Genomic DNA, 16,557 nt, shown 5'->3' with positions numbered 1-16,557 from the left:
CAGAGGGACATAAAGGACAGTTTTTGCTCCTTGCCCTCCTAGGTTGACTAGTTCCAGGAGACTATGAGCATCTCTCAAAATGTCCTGTAATTGTGGTGGTCACCTGTTTTTTATTAAGGAGGCCAAAGAGACCCCACCAGATGGACTTGAACCAGTGTCCAGTCTACAAAGAGGAGGGTCAACACAGAGGAAACATTTCCTCCATGTTTCCAAGTGAAGCCAGCTATAGTCGAGTAGGACCTTTGACTTATCTTTACATACGTGGAACTGGTAAAACAAAGGAGCCAGGGGCTCCTTCCAAGCCCATGTGACCCCTGAGGAACAGATTCTCAAACTACCTTAAGAGTAAAAATAAATTGGTTTGTCTGGGCCAACTGTATGGCCTTAAATAACCAAAAGGAAAGTATAACCAAAGATCAAAGGGGCCAATATAATTTTTTAAGAGTCCATATGTATAGCTAAAGGCTACATAACAAGCAACAATGCCAGATAGAAGATTCCTTCTTTTGAGTTGTCAGCTAGGGCAGCCCAAGGAACTCCCAGATAGTAACACTGCATAGAACTGGGAAAATAAACAGCAGACCCCAATCTTATCCAAAGGAATACTGACAACTGATTGCTGCTAGATGAGGAACAGCTGACCTTCCTAAAACAAAGACCTCTAGATAGAATGACTAGATTCACCAGATGGACAAGTAGTGGGGAACGGCTGGGAATGCCGACAACACAGCAGACAGTAGCAGGGATAACAGAGTATAAGGGTTCTAATGGGGGGAGGGAGGCTATGGGAGGGTGCCATCTGGGAAGTGGTTGTATAGTTGAATAAGATGGTTTGGGATGTTCTGTGTGATATACACACACAGAAAAATAATCAAGAAAAAATTTTAAATGTATTATATTTGAGGAGGCAGCATAAAAGTTTACATCATGTTAATTAGTAGAGGTGATGAACATTACCACTGAAATCACCCGATGACTTTATAGACATACACAGGTGCCAAGGATCCGAGTGCAAACGATTATGACTATAATAATCAGATACATACAGATTAGAGACGCACGCACCAACATCTCAGTGTTAGTAGCAAAACCAATGAGTCTTTCTGTAAGAAACAGTATTTTTTAGAATGAAATGGATATCTTTTTTATAGGTTAAAACCTCATTTAATTTTATGTCTTAAAGTGTTTATACTGAGTACAATATTGTCTAACTGTATTAATTCAATCATAAACCTAAAAATTTACAGCCAGTTTTGAAACAGATGCATCTTAAATCTGGAAATTGTTATTGACTATGTCAATGCTATTGTCATGAAATGCTTCTTCTAATTATGTGATTATTAAATAAATAATTTTTTAAAAACTGGGACTAGAGAACGGCTTAGCGGTTAAGAGCACTGGTTGTTCTTGCAGAGGATCGAGGTTCGAATCCCAGAACCCACATGGCAGCTAACAACTGTCCATTAACTACAGTTTCAGGGGATCTGACGACCTCTTCTGACCTCCACAGGCACTGCATGACACAGGTGCACCTACCTACTTGCAGGCAATACACCCAAACACATAAAATAAAATTAAAAAAAAATATTGCTGGGACCACGCCTTTAATCCCAGCAATCAGGAGGCAGAGGCAGGCAGATCCATGTGAGTTCAAGGCCAGCCTGATCTACATAGTAAGTTCCAGGACAGCTAGGGCTACAGAGAGACCCTGTCTCAAACAAAAACAAAACAAAGCAAAACTGAGTTTCTAAAGTACACTGAAGAAATTCTGCAACATTTTTTTTGGTCTTTTTGAGACAGGGTCTCCCTAGAGCCACAGCTGTCCTGGAACTCACTATGTAGACCAGGCTGGCCTTGAACTCACAGAGATCCACCTGCCTCTGCCTCCCAAGTGCTGAGATTAAAAGCATGAACCACCACGCCTGGCTTCTGCAACCTTTTTCACTCTCAAATTCAACTCAACATATTGCTATCTACTACCTAAATAGCATTTTAAGTAAATGTAGGTAAAAATATAATGGAGCAGTATGTGAAGGTGCTTTGCAGACAATGATAGATTGGCACCATCCTTTGAAATAGTCTAGAAAAAAATTCATTTTGTACCCTTTGTATGTTCAGAATTTAGCATTATCAGAAACCCTCAAAAATAAAATTAAGAACCACAAAAATTTGGATTATGTCTTATTGTTGAATTTTGAAATATTTTAATATATACCTTAATATATAGTTTTCAAATTAAAAAAATATGATGGAGATCTGAATAAATGAGAAAAGGTCACACTGGTGATAACCCTTTAATCCTAATGTATGGAAGATGATCTGAAAGATTGTTGGCCTATAAGCTACTAGTTTTAGATTACCGTATGGTCTTGTCCTTGAGCGACACTAGGATTTACCTAAATAGCTATCTCTGCTCACCACTACCAACTTGCTTTTATTGCTATTTTAAGCCAGCAAACCTGACCTACTTCTGCAGGCTTGCTTCCTAATCCACTTACCTGCCTTTCTGACCATGAAGAAGTAAATGCTGAAAACCATATGCTCCCTTCATATTCTTTCATAACGTATTAGAACAAGCAATTTATTTCAGTGATCTGATGGAGCTCTTTGAGATCATTCCTGACTCAACGGGTTATTTAAAAAGGAAAAGAAAAGCTGGGCATGGTGGTGTACGCCTCTAATCCCAGCACTTGGGAGGCAGAGGCAGGCGGATCTTTGAGAGTTTGAGGCCAGCCTGGTCTACATAGTGAGTTCCAGGACAGCTGGGACTACAAGGAGACCCTGTCTCAAAAAGACAAAAAAAAAAAAAAAAAAGGAAAAGAGGACAAAAAGTTGGGAGGGGTTGGGGTAGGGGTGGGAGTTACAGGAAGGAGGGGTGAATATGATGAAAATACATGGACTGAAATTCTCAAAGAATCAACAAAAAATGTATATAGAGAGACAGACAGACAGAAGTATCATCCCATCTGGTCACAGAATTCACTATCAAAGTACAGCTAAGAATTAGCCCTCCTAGAATCAATTCAGTGACAGTCAACAAAAACAATAACTTTTTAGAATTTTTATTTATTTATTCCATGTATATGACTGTTTTGCCTACATGTATTTAAGCGCACCTGTGTTGTGCAATGCCTGTAGAGGCCAGAAGAAGGCATCTGATCCCCTGGAACTGGAATTACAGGCAGTTGTTAGTCACCATGTAGATGCTGGGAATTGAACCTGGGTCCTCTGGAAAAGCAACCAGTGCTCTTAACCACTAAGCCATCTCTCCAGCCCCAGAAACAATAACTTTTTCTAGAAGGCACAAAGACATACTTTATGCACTTGCTGCTAAGCCTGAGACCTTAGTTCAATCCCAAGAACCTATATGATAGAAAGAGAAAATCGATTCCTGTCTTTTATTCTCTGACCTCCAAAAGCATGCCATCATTCGTGTGGGGCCCCCTAAAATAAATAAATTTAACATTCTTAATTTATTACAGGCACCCTGTTGTACAACAAGCATCAAAACTACTCCTTTCTGTCTGAAACTCTGTACCCTTTGATCAACAATTCTCCATTCCTTCCCTCCCTACCTTCCAGTCTTCGATGTTACTAAATTCCACATGGATGTGGGATTTTGCAGTTGTTTCTCTGTGCCTGGTTTATTTCACTTAATAAATCCTCCAGATTCATCTGCTGTCATGAACAGGATTTTCCCTCTTTTTGAGGTTGAATCATAACCACTGTAAATACATACATGAATTATCTTTATTTTTATGAATACTTGGCTATTGCGAATAATGCCGCAATAAACATGGAAGTGCAGACATTCCTTCAACAGACTAACTTCAGCTTCTTTAGATAGATATTCAGCAGGGGAATTAGTGGATCAGACAGTAGTTCTACTTATACTTCTTTGAACCTCCATAACCATGAAAACACTAACTTCCATAGTGATATCACATATTCCATAAAACAGTACAGGACTGTAAAAAATAACTAGCTCTGGGTTTGGGGAGATAGTAAAGTGCTTGCTTTGCCAGTATGAGGACCTGAGTTTGAGCCCCAGAACCATGTAAAAATGCTGGGTGTGCACCAGTAGTCCCAACACTAGGGAGGATCTCTGGGGCTCACTGGCAGAGCCAGTGTAGCCTAATTGGTGAGTGCCAGGCCAATGAAAGACCCTGTCTCAAAGGAGGTAGATGTTTCTCAGGATGTTACCTGAGGTTGTCCTCTGGCCTGCACACAGATACAGACCACATCCACATATCTTCACACACGTGTGCATACCACATCTACCTATCCCCCCATATACAAGTGCATACCACATCCGCACATCCCCCCATACACACGTGCACCTGCACGCACGCACTACTACTGCTAATACTACTACTACTACTACTAATAATAATAATAATAACAATAATAATAATTTTAAAATAGCAAATTTGGCTGGGCATAATGGTTACACACCTTTAATTCCAGTACTCAGGAAGCAGAGGCAGGTGGAACTCTGTGAGATCAAGGCCAACTTGGTCTACATAGTGAGTTCCAGGCCAGTTTGGGCTACTGGGAGACCCTGTCTCAAAAAACAAAATAAAACAAAGAACCCATTTGCTTATATGGACAAACCCGCCCTTTCTATGCTGGTCATTCGTTAAAACCACCCCACTTTACTTCTAAACTTCCACAAGCCTAGGTACCTACAAAAAAAACAGTAAGTCTCATCTCTTTAAGGTCACTGATCATGGTCAAAGTTGAAAGGATTATCAATCTATAGAGTGTGGGAACAAACATTTCATACCAGATGTAGTCTACAGCTTAGTCATCTGCTTTTACCAGTGGTATTAGTCACACAGTTCTGCGGTTCTAATTCCTGTTATATTTTGGGGAGGTAGTCAATGCTATACTGTGAGTGTACATTTCAAGCAGCATTTAAGCTTCTAAATATAACCAAAAATGCATTATATGTAGGAGGAGTTCATCAATATTTAGTTTTGAATATATAGACTTCCAAATTTCTACACATTCCACAAAAAGGGAAAATTTCACCATTTTTTGTCCTTAAGTATTTTAGGTTTAAATCTTTTCAAAGTGAAGGAGACTAAGGCTGGAAAACATACAGTACATTACTCTTAAACCTTTATTTCATGGCAGTTTACATAAAACAGGTTTCTGGTCAAACTTCACCAAGGTTTAAGGTTAGCTTTGTTGTTTATTTTTTGGGTGCTGGGGCTTCAAACATGCAAGGCAACTTCTACCACTGAGCTATACCCACACCCTAAGTAACTTATTGAATAATTGTTAATATTTATCAAGTATCTACCACGGGCACTATGCTAAGCACTTCACATACAATAATCTTTAACTCTGAGGTCAGTACTAGCTTTTTTTTTTTTTTTTTTTTTTTTTTTTTTTTTTTTTGTCTTTTTGGGACAGGGTCTCCCTGTAGCCCAAGCTGGTCTGGAACTCTCAATGTAGACCAGGCTGGCCTCAAACTCACAGAGATCCACCTGCCTCTGCCTCCCAAGTGCTGGAATTAAAGGCGTGCGCCACCAAGCCCGGCTAGTACTAGCTCAAAATTTAACCCTATGAAAGGAAAATAAGTAAAAAAGGTTACTCAGGTTGGGGTTAGCAGAGCAGATGCTCTTTTCTACACTGACATCTGCAACCTAAGCATCTTACACTGCACTTCAACATTTACTAAGCATGTACCTATGTGTGAGGCATTGTCTTTGGCTTGAAGGAACACAATTCTTGTCCTTGAATGATTTAGTGTTAATAAAATACATGAAAACATTTTGGGTGGAGGAGGACAGTACTGAAGACTGGACCCAGGGCTTCATGCATGTTAAGCAAACACTCTACCACTGAACTACCATATACTCACTCCCAGCATGAAAACATTCTTCAGAGTTTATAAAGCAGTAAGATTGTCAGTGGGAACTCATAGGAAATCGTATTTGGCAATGATGGTGGTGGTGGTGATGACAACATGATCTAATTCAGATGAAGAATGCACTATGTGCCTGCCACTGCACTTTGGAGTTTATTAATCCTTCAATTACCCCGAAGGCTAGTCTTTACTATCTCTCTTCTACAAACAAACTGGCCATCTGATTTGTCCATGGTCATGACATAGGCTATTAGAAGATAGAATCTGAATCCAGGTATGTGTGACATTGAAGCCTGTGATCTAAAAAACATTTCTCTCTACAGTAGCCACCCAGCAGAGGGAGAAAACCCTTCTCAGAAGTCCTCTTAGCTCTATCTTGACAGATTAATAAGGACAAGGAAGGTTATCGGGCCAGAATCTCCACGGAAGTAATGCCAGTCATTGCTATATAACGTCTACCAGTGGTTAAAGCAGGTTGGAGTTGGTGCTATGAAATGTGGAAGAGGAAGTGGAGAAAGAGGTTTGAGAGGTTTAGCATGCAGGTGGTACTGTTCACCAACTGAGAACCAATCCCTAGGCAGGAAGTGCTTGCAAAAGATTTCAAGCACAAGAGCCCTTCACATTATTCACAGATCCTGGAGGTGGAAATAAAGAGTTGGAACAAAAGGCTACTCATGGACAAGGAAGCGGTGAGAGGGCAGGATAGGCTGTGCAGAATCCCAAAGTCCAGCTCACCCAGCCTGGCAAGACTGCTGGTGCAGTGCAAACCGACTCTCTGGCTTGTCATCTGAGTCACGACTAAAGGGATAAGTGGTATGATAACGGGACAGGAAGTAAGCAGAGAAAATCCCTTCTCCCCCACTCATCAACAGTTTTAGTATTTATCCCTCAATTACCGTTATTTTTTCTCACTTCAATCTCTCCAATGAAATAAAAACATGATCACTGCACATGATTTATTTGTGTGATGTTTTATTATCTGAGTTAGGTTTATAAGCCTATTAGTTTTTAAAATACATCAAAATAACCCTGCTATCCTCTTAATAGAATCAGTCAATTGCCCTCTTTTTTTGCTTCACCTCTATCAACAGCACTTCAAATTTATCTTCTCTCTACTCCTAGGGTAAGTACACCTTTCTCTTAACCCATTAAAACTTAAAATCAGGGCCTGGAGAGATGGCTCAATGGTTAATAGCACTGGCTGCTCTCGCAGAGGACCTGGGTCTGATTCCCAGCACCACATGGCAGTGAACAACCATCCATAACTCCAGTTCCAGGAGATCTGACACCCTCTTCTGACCTCCCAGAGGCATTGCACAACTCAGGTGCACTTACATACATGCAGGCATAACACTCATAGACACAAAATAATAATAAAGAAAAAAAACTTAAAAGTGTTACCTTCTAGCCAAGCATGGTGGTGCACATACTTAGTCCCAGCACTCGAGAGGCAGAGGCAGGCAGATCTCTGTGAGTTCAAGGGCAGCCTGGTCTACATAGTGAGTTCCAGGCCAGCTGGGGCTACAGGGAGACCCTGTCTCAATAAGGCCAAGAAAAAAACAAAACAAAACAAAAAACAAGACAAAAAAACAGTGTTATATTCTATGAATGGCTGCACCAAGAGGTAGCAATGATTGCAAGGCATCTTTTTATTCATTATTTTATTCATTTAGCAATTAAGTAGCAGCAATGCTCCAAAATGACTACAAACGACACAATTATACAAGAATGTTTAAAAATTAGCTTTTCGAAACATGTTAGCCTAATGGAAAGGTGCTCTATTCCCACTACCAAGTATTGTCTAAGAAAGGCCGTTAATTTGTTTAATGAGTCCTTAGCTTTTTTCTCTGAAATGATCTGATAACTTAAAAACTTTACAGTAAAAACAGGGCTGAAGAGATGGCTTAGCAGTTAAGAACACTGCCTGTTCTTGCAGAAGACCTGGGTTCAAATCCCAGCACCCACATGGCAGCTAACAACTGTCTGTAACTCCAGTTCCAGGAGATCCGACAGCCTCTTCTGACCTCCACGGGCATTGCACAATACAGGTGCACTTACCTACATGCAGGCATAACACTCATACACATAAAAGTAATAAATATTTTTTAAAAACTTTAAATTGTGTGTTAGGCTAAGCCCATAGCTCAGTGCCACAGTGGTGGCTTAGCACTCACAAAGTACAAACAAAAAAGTGATGTTACTTTGCAGAAAGCTGTACTGCCAATAGTTATAAAGCTTTGATCACAGCCAGGCGTGGTGGCGCATGCCTGTAGTCCCAGCACTTGGGAGGCAGAGGCAGGTAGATCTCTGTGAGTTTAAGGCCAGCCTGGTCTACACAGTGAGTTCCAGGACAGCTGGGGCTACCCTGTCTCAAAAAGACCGAAAAAAAAAAAAAGCTTTGATCACAGCCAATAACATATAGGCATAAAAGACTCTTACTCCTGCTCAAAAAAAAAAAATTATTCTAAATATCCTTCTAGCAGTTTGAGTCCCACTCAGGTACATAATTCTCAAATAGCATCAATTTTAAGTGTTTCAAGTGTGATAGTTTGTTAGCTACAACTGCAAATTAAGCAAACACTGTTGACAAATACAACAAATAGATTTAAGTCTTGCCCACACTAAAAATTATATTTGAAAGTGTTCCTCCAAGATTGGTACCATGTCAAATTATGTGTGCTACCACAGTAAAAACAAAGCACCACAACAGGAAACACATTCAAACCATGTTCATGCTTGCTGTGTCCACCACAGCAATACTGAGGTAGAATTATAAAATTTGTGTAAAATAATATGAAATATTTTTATAATGAGAGCATTAATACATGTGATCTGTTTTATTTTAATTCAAAATATACCAGAAGATGGAAACAGGAAAGTATTTAAGCAGCTGTTTCTGGATATGAAATTCTTGTTTCTTCTATTTCTGCCTTTCAAGCTTGTATATGAAAAGAAAAAAACTTCTAAAACTCTCAAAATATGAAAGAGGGAAATGGCAGCAAGAGCTATGGAAATGAATGCCACAGAGTTTCCAGAAACTTCCATGAGGGTACAGGTGGTATAAGAGGAGCAGCACTTTTTGTTCACAATGCTAGTCTTAAAATCTTTTAGGAACATCACAGTCACACTGTTCCTGGACTATTAAAAAGCCGGTCACCTCCCCTGTGAGCTGCTAATGGGACAGGACAATAAATACACTGAACAGAAGAATGGGAGAGGTCATCGGCTGTGACTTTGCTGCACGCCATTTGGCCATCTGATGAGGGCAGGCTACGGAGCCCTCTTAACAGGTCACTTCTACTGAATTTCCAGCTGCTTCTGACAGGGGTCAGTTCAGAGGTGATTTTTATCACCATCAAAGAAATTCTTCAAACAAGAAAGGAAAGTTGGAAATGGGGGGGGGGTACCAAATTGAAAGAACTTCCTAACTCAATCCTTTGAGTTCCTAGTCCTCTGCCTCAGCTCAGCGCCTCAGCTTTGGACACTCAGAGGAATGTTACTTTTGAAGCAGGAAAAAAAAAGGGCTCTGATTCAGGTATACTACAGATGGTGCTTAATAAATGCTTAAAGAATTAGTGAAATCCTAAGAGTTTTTAAACATAAAATAAGCAGCTAGAGAAGAAAGTGGCCACCAGACAATACTGGAGAGAAGTATACTCACCCTTCACTGTTATGGATGGGGTCCACCCAGATCACCTTTATATTCCAAAACAGGCATTTTCCTAACTAGAAAGTGCTTTTTACCTTACGTTATACTTTCTAATTTCAACAATTTTCAAGTGCTAATGATTTCTCTACCAACCACTTATGTACAAAGAGATCTACTAAGGAAGTAGGCAGGGTGGCACATATCTGTAATCACAGTACTTGGGAGGCTGAGGCAGGAGGATTGCCACAATTTTGAAGCCAGTCTGGTCTACACAGCAAATAACAGGCCAGCTAGAGCTGCATAGGAAGACTGGGGGGGGGGTTAATTATGAAAATGCTTACATGCTTTTTCATATATTAATTGTGGATTATTTTTCACAATCACTATATAATTTTTATTTGTATGACTCAGGCTAAATAAGAAAAATGTTATTACAGATGAGATTACTAACCAGAGATAAGTGTTGGTAAAAAGATAAGTTTACAAAGGAGAGGAAGAGGAAGAGAACCAATGAGGGGGACATCATGGAGAGACCTGGGGGGGAGCAGAAGTAAATATGAGCAAGGAGCAATTTTACACACACACACACACACACACACACACACTCATATATGCTAACCAAAACCACTAATACAAAAAATAAACAGCCAGGTGTAATGGCACATGCCTTTAATCCCAGCACTCCAGAGGGCAGAGGCAAATAGATCTTTGTGAGATCAAGGTCAGCCTGGACTACATATAAGTTCCAGGCCACCTCAGGCTTCAGAGAGACCCTGCCTCAAAAACAAAACTAAACAAAACAAAAATAAATAAAGGCAACATCCCCAATAAGGTCCCAAAGTAGAAGTAAAGCCAGGTTTTCTAACTATGAAGCTACCTCCTTCACTGTCAGAATGCTGCATTTAAAGGATATTTAAAATACAAATCACGCCCACCCACCCACTCTTCTCCAAGATTTGCTCAAACAAAACAATTAAGTTAACAGGAAATAATACAACCAAAAATAACTGGGGTGTGGCCTCACCTCTGCAGAAGCCTTGGAGCTGTGAATAAATGTCTGTCCAGACAAGGCAATATTGGAGCAGGACTTGGTGTCAATACAGTGGGCCTCGCCTACTCATATAGTCATACCTGGTTTCCTTTGCTTTATTTTTCTTTTTTTTTCATATGTCTGATTTATTTTTATGTGTATGAGTGAGTGTTTTACCTGAATGTATATGAGTGCACCAATGTCACAAAATGCCCGCAGAAGCTAGAAGGGGATGTTGGGTGCCCTGGAACTCAGAGATGGTTGCTAGCTGCCATGTGGGCACTGGGAACCAAACCCTTGTCCTCTGCAAGAACAGCAAGTGCTCTTAACCACTGAGCCTTTTCTCTAGCCCTCCCCCTCCCTTAAAAAAAATTGAGTCTCATACAGCCCAGACTAACCTTGAACTCATGATTCTCCTACCTCCATCTGCCCAGTGCTGGATTATAGGCACATACCACTACGCCTGGCCTCATACCTCATTTTCTTAAGAGACTTCAACAATTTCAAACTCTGGAAAACCCAGGGGGAAAATGTTATGCAGAAGCCAAAACTGTTGCGGCCAAGTTCTTATGCTAAAGTTTTTACATATGAAGATAAACCCACATATTATAAAAACCTGATCTAGGGGCTGGAGAGATGGCTCAGTGGTTAAGAGCAATGAATGCTCTTGCAGAGGACCCGGGTTCGATTCCCAACACCCACATGGAGGCTTAACCGTCCTTAACTCCAGTTCCAGGGGAATCCGAAGCCCTCTTCTGACCTCCTCGGCATTGTACAACGTGGGCTCACTCACATACATACAGGCAATATACTCATGCACATAAAATGAATATTTAAAAAACCTGATCTAATTTATTTTTTCTTAATTATAGTCTTACAAGGCATAGTGGTACACACCTTTAATCTCAGCATTTGGGAGGCAGAAGCAGGCAGATCTCTGTGAGTTCAAGGCTAGCCTGGTCTACATAGTGAGTTCCAAGCCAGCTGGGGCTACAAGGAGACCCTGTCTCAAAAATAACAACAACAAAAAAGTAGTCTTAGCCAGGCATGGTGGTACACGCTTTTATTCCAAGCACTCAGGAGGCAGAGGCAGGCAAACCTCTGTGAGTTTGAGGTCAGCCTGGTCTACACAGTTCCAGGCCAGCCAAGGCTATATAGTTGAGACCCTATCTCAAGAAAAAAAGTCTTAACTACTGGGTATCTGGGTATCATACAATTCCAGCATAGGGTAATCTGTAATTTTGCTAAAGAACAAATTTATATCCTATCACGCAGACTAAAAGGAAGGTACTCACTTAGCTATGGACATACCTAGCAAGAAACAGCACCTGCACTTTAACTGGGTTTCACTACTTCTGTTTAAGGGTAGGAAAGGGTCATTTTTAAATGCCCTTTATATGTTATGGTAGAAATTACATGGTACAAAGGAGATTAGACTATGAAATTCTTTAAGGTCTGAGGGTGCTACTAAGACTCAATCTTCGTTATCCTGACTTAGGACACACAGTTCAGGTTTAACTGGTTTCCTTGCCTACTTCCGCTGAGAAACAGTAGATTAGAAGGCAGTAAAGGCATTTTTGACAGAGAACAGTACTGTTAGGAAAAGGATGGACAAAACAGTAACATGGTATAGTGGTGGGAAGTCATTTTCATAAAGGAGGAAACTGCCAACACCCTTACACAGCAGACTGCACCGGCCATATTAACAGCACAGCACAGAAGTTAATGCACATAAGAATGACCTTGCTCCATCAAAAAAGGTGATTTCTGCATTGTAGTTCTTAAGAAGCCTCTATCCTATGAGTTAAATGTAATGAAAACTTTAAAATGGTTAAGATAATTTATCTGACAAAGTGTTTACATCTGAACAAATGACTTAAACCCCTAATGATACCAAGTTCTGAGGAAATAAGTCTGGAAATACCATATTTACTAAATGTTAAACAATGTAGAGAATCAACATTTATGACACAGATACTGTTCTTCCTTCTTCCCTGAACATGAAATAGGTGTTCCCTCTTGTTTAAAAAAAAAAAAAAAAAGAAGAAGAAGAAGAGGGAAAAAAAAAGTAAAAACCATTATTGTTACTAATCTTAGTCTCTTTTCTATTTCTAATACCAAAATGAAGGATGGAAAGGGATTTTAATAGTTTCCTCGCAGTGGAATGCTAACCACTTCATCCAGAGACTAGAAATACAGCTGGTCTAAGCATTATTACCTTCTTAGAAAATAGAGAGAGGGAGGAGGGTTAGGTTTAAGTCTTACAGTCAGACAAAAAGCACACAAATCAAGGCTATATTTGACAGGTCTTGTTGGTTTAAGGGCGAAAACTACACCATAAAACCCTACAAAATTTAGAAAGGGACACTTTATGTTGTTTTTATAACAATGAGAATCAGATATTACAAACAGCTGGACACCTGAATCAGAATATTATTCTCCAAGTCTCTACAGCCAAAGGAAAAATAGAAGACCCATGTTATGTCAAGAAATCTGTAAGTGCCCTCTCAACATCATTAAACAAATTTGTAGCAATATCACTTGTTCCTTTTAGCAAAAGTAGTGAGTTGTGATTTCTAGAGTGAGCCAAATGTGCACAGACACAGACACATACACCCCCCCCCGCCCAAAAAAAGAAAAAAAAAAGGAAAGAAAGAAAAAGCCGTTAAGCCAGAAAGCTGTCAAGAAAGATCTGGATCCTAAGGAAAGACATGACCTGGAAGTCAGGTGAACTCCCTTTCCACATAACCCCATGACTTCCCCAGATAGGAAAAGGGAATGTGTCTTAAAGAAAAAAAACCAAGACCTCCTGCACCCTAGTGGGTGCAGTCCTTAGCCCAAGTGGAACTCAGCACTAGGGCGGGTACTTCACCAGCCTCCTACCAGGCACCGGTCTAGGTACTGGCCAGGGTCGCCGAGGGGCCACGGGGGATGGACACCCAGTCCACCCCACACCCGGCTCTCCCTATCCCTGGTCTTCTCCACACCCAGCTCCCTCCATCCCTGGTCATCTCCACACCCAGCTCCTTCCATCCCTGGTCCTCCCCACACCCATCTCCCTTCATCGCTGGTCCTCCGCCTCCCTGTTACCTCCATCCTTGGTCCTCCCCACTCACAGTTCCCTCCACCCCTGGTCCTCTTCACACCCAATTCCTTCCATCCCTGATCCTCCCCACACCCATCTCCCTTCATCCTTAGTCCTCCCCTTCCCCGTTCCTCCATCCCCGGTCCTCCCCCACACCCATCTCCCCTCATCCCCGTTATGTCCATCTCCGGTCCTCCCCACACCCAGATCCCTCCATCCCTGGTCCTCTGGTACCCAGCCATTCCCTGCGGGTGGCGGAGGAGGACGGCCCGGGCTCCGCACCTTTGATGACGCGGTCGGTAGTGGACAGTGGTTGGTGCCTCCCGGACATGGTCTCTGCCGGCCTCCAGGTTCGGGCAGACAGCAGGACACGAGCCGCCGCCTTCTTCTCCGGCGGACCGGGCAGACTCCGAGACCGACCCCGGCTGTGGGGGCGGCCAACCGCAGGAGGGCTGGCCCCGGGTCCACAGACGGGCGGCGGCCGCACCGCCGCTCCCTCCCTCCCTCCCTCCGGCGGCGCCCGCGGCTCGGCGGGAAGGACACAGTCGACAGACCCTGGCTGAGGGCAGCAACCAGGTCGACCGCGACTGCGCGCGGCCCAGGCCCCCGCGTGCGCGCCCCCGAGGCCGGCGCCGTGCTCACAACTTCCCGGCGGTCGTGCGGGCCACAGCACGGCTGCGCTCCCGCCGCGCTCTGCGCACGCGCGCCGCTCCCGCCTTCCGCTCCCGGGCCAGGCTTTTCACAGGCCTCTTTCTGTTGTTATAACCGGCTCTGGGGGCTGCTGGCTGCTTCTGCCGCTCCTCCCCCGGCCTGTAGAATCTAAAGCCAGCCCCTGGTTTCTGCGCGCTCAGGCCGGGCAGGGCGTCAGCGATCTTAGCACCAGACTGGCGACCTGGTGGCTGCTGCAGTTTGACCCTCTCGGTGGCTCAGAGGCTGCAGCCCCTTGAGAAAGAGTTAAGAGCCCCTGACCTTCCTTCCTAAGCACTAGGTCACCTGTAAAATACCTTCTCCTCCCCAGGCTCAAGGGATCATTGAGGAGGAACTGGCAGAAAGACTGAATGTGTCAAAGGTGGTATAAATGCAAATTTTCATCCATTCTACCCTGCCTTTCAAGATACCCACTCGCCAATCCTAAACCTTGAAACAAAACCCCTCATTCAAGTTTTCATGTTGGTTGCAATTTGCGTTCAGTGTCCTAAGGATATTTGCATCCATCCTACTTCCAAGTCCAGCACTTGGGAGGTGGGACTCGGTTTCAGAGCCACTGTGTCATTTGCTTGCATTCTACTTCCAAGAGAATGGGGAGTCCCTGGCTTCTGGGACTCTCTAAACAAGACCACTTTGATGAAGGAAACTATTTCCTTGTGTGTCACCTGCCTAACTGGATGCATCTGTTCCAAGTGGCCTAGTGACAAAAGTACCTGCCTCTGTATCCCATGTTTTTTCTTTTGTGTGAGTATGTGGTGGTTATTTTATTTATTTGGTTTGTCTGGTCAGATTTGGTTGAGGTCTGTGTCTATGTGAGTTGTATATATGAATGTCCATGTGTGTGACGGTGGGCTCATATGGAGGCCAGAAGTAGAAGTTGGGTGTTATATTTATCTCCGCCTTTATTTTTTTTAATATTTTCATTATTATTATTATTATTATTATTTTGGTCTTTTTGAGACAGGGTCTCTCTCCCTGTAGCCCCAGCTGGCCTGGAACTCTCGATGTTGACCAGGCTGGCCTTGAACTCACAGAGATCCACCTGCCTCTGCCTCCCGAATCCTGGGATTAAAGGTGTGTGCCACCACGCCTGGCCTATTTTCTTTATTATTTTTATTTTATGTGTATAAGTGTATTGCCTGCATTTAGGTGCACCTGTGACATGCAATGCCAGAAGAGATCAGAAGACATTGGATTCCCTGGAACTGGAGTTACAGATGGTGGTTAGCCACCATGTGGATGCTGGGAATCTACCAGGGTCCTCTGCAAGAGCAGTCAGTGGTCTTGTGAGCCATCTCTCCAGCCCCTTCACCTTCATTTTTAGAGACAGATCCTTTCACTGAACTTGGAACTCACCATTTCAGCTAGACTAGCTGGTCAACAAGTTCCTTGGGATCTGCTGGTCTCTGCTGCCCCCTAAGCTCTGGGCTTCTAAAGGTCTAGCAGCTATACCAGCTTTCACCTGAGTGCTGGGGATCCAAATTCAGATCTTCGTGCAGCAAACCCTTTACCACTGAGCCATCTCTTCTCGTGCTTTTTGTTTTGCTTTGTTTTGTTGTGGTGCTAGGGACTGTTCCATGCTTACTCTGCAACACCCTGGGCAAGTGTCTCTTAGCAATCTGGTTCATCTCTAAGGTTAAAAATTGACCTTTTTGACTCCTTAAATTAGAAACCTAGAGCAGAAACTGTCTTGCAGTGACTGCATCTTCTCACTGAGGATAGTACCTGGCAAGGCAAATGCTTTTTTTATTTTATCCATGCTAATAAAGTATCAAAACTGAGGGCTGGAGAGATGGCTCAGTGGTTAAGAACACTGGTTGTTCTTGCAGAAGACTGGGGTTCGAATCCCAGCACCCACATGGCAGCTAACAACGGTCCATAACTACAGTTCCAGGGGATCCGACAGCCTCTTCTGTCCTTCGCTGGCATTTCACGACACAGGTGCACTTACCTACATGCAGGCAATACACGCATACACATAAAAAATAAAAATAAAAGTATCAAAATGGAAATCCAAGGAAGCATATGCAAGTTCTAGGCAAATCAGTCTTCACAGTGGTCAATAAATAAGACTATGTAAAGGGAATTTAAATGGAATAGTTCAGTTCCTCTTGCATAATAGGCACAGTTCACGTACTCTTACCCACTACCTTATTGGGCATGGTAAAATAAGACATTTCCATTGTTGCAGAAAGTTTTTTCTTTCT

General features: G+C 42.6%; 1 protein-coding gene across 4 annotated transcripts in view; it reads right to left on the bottom strand.

Annotated features, from left to right (window-relative positions):
* Ppp3cc (protein phosphatase 3 catalytic subunit gamma) overlaps window positions 1–14,363 on the bottom strand; it is an 84,478-nt gene extending 70,115 nt beyond the window's left edge. For 2 of the 4 annotated variants that reach the window (XM_017802643.2, XM_008850439.3), the window contains exon 1: window positions 13,925–14,363. In XM_017802643.2, the coding sequence (XP_017658132.1) occupies window positions 13,925–13,973 (49 nt within the window). In that variant the 5' untranslated portion in view covers window positions 13,974–14,363. The remainder of the gene's footprint in view (window positions 1–13,924) is intronic. The other 2 variants (XM_008850443.3, XM_008850450.3) reach the window with 2 other exon arrangements.
* Between the last annotated feature and the right edge of the window lie 2,194 nt (window positions 14,364–16,557).

Source organism: Nannospalax galili, unplaced genomic scaffold (assembly GCF_000622305.1).
Source record: "Nannospalax galili isolate Female #2095 unplaced genomic scaffold, S.galili_v1.0 scaffold291, whole genome shotgun sequence".
Lineage (NCBI taxonomy): Eukaryota > Metazoa > Chordata > Mammalia > Rodentia > Spalacidae > Nannospalax > Nannospalax galili.
Note: the sequence above shows the minus strand (reverse complement) of the source record. Positions and strands in the feature narration are given on the sequence as shown.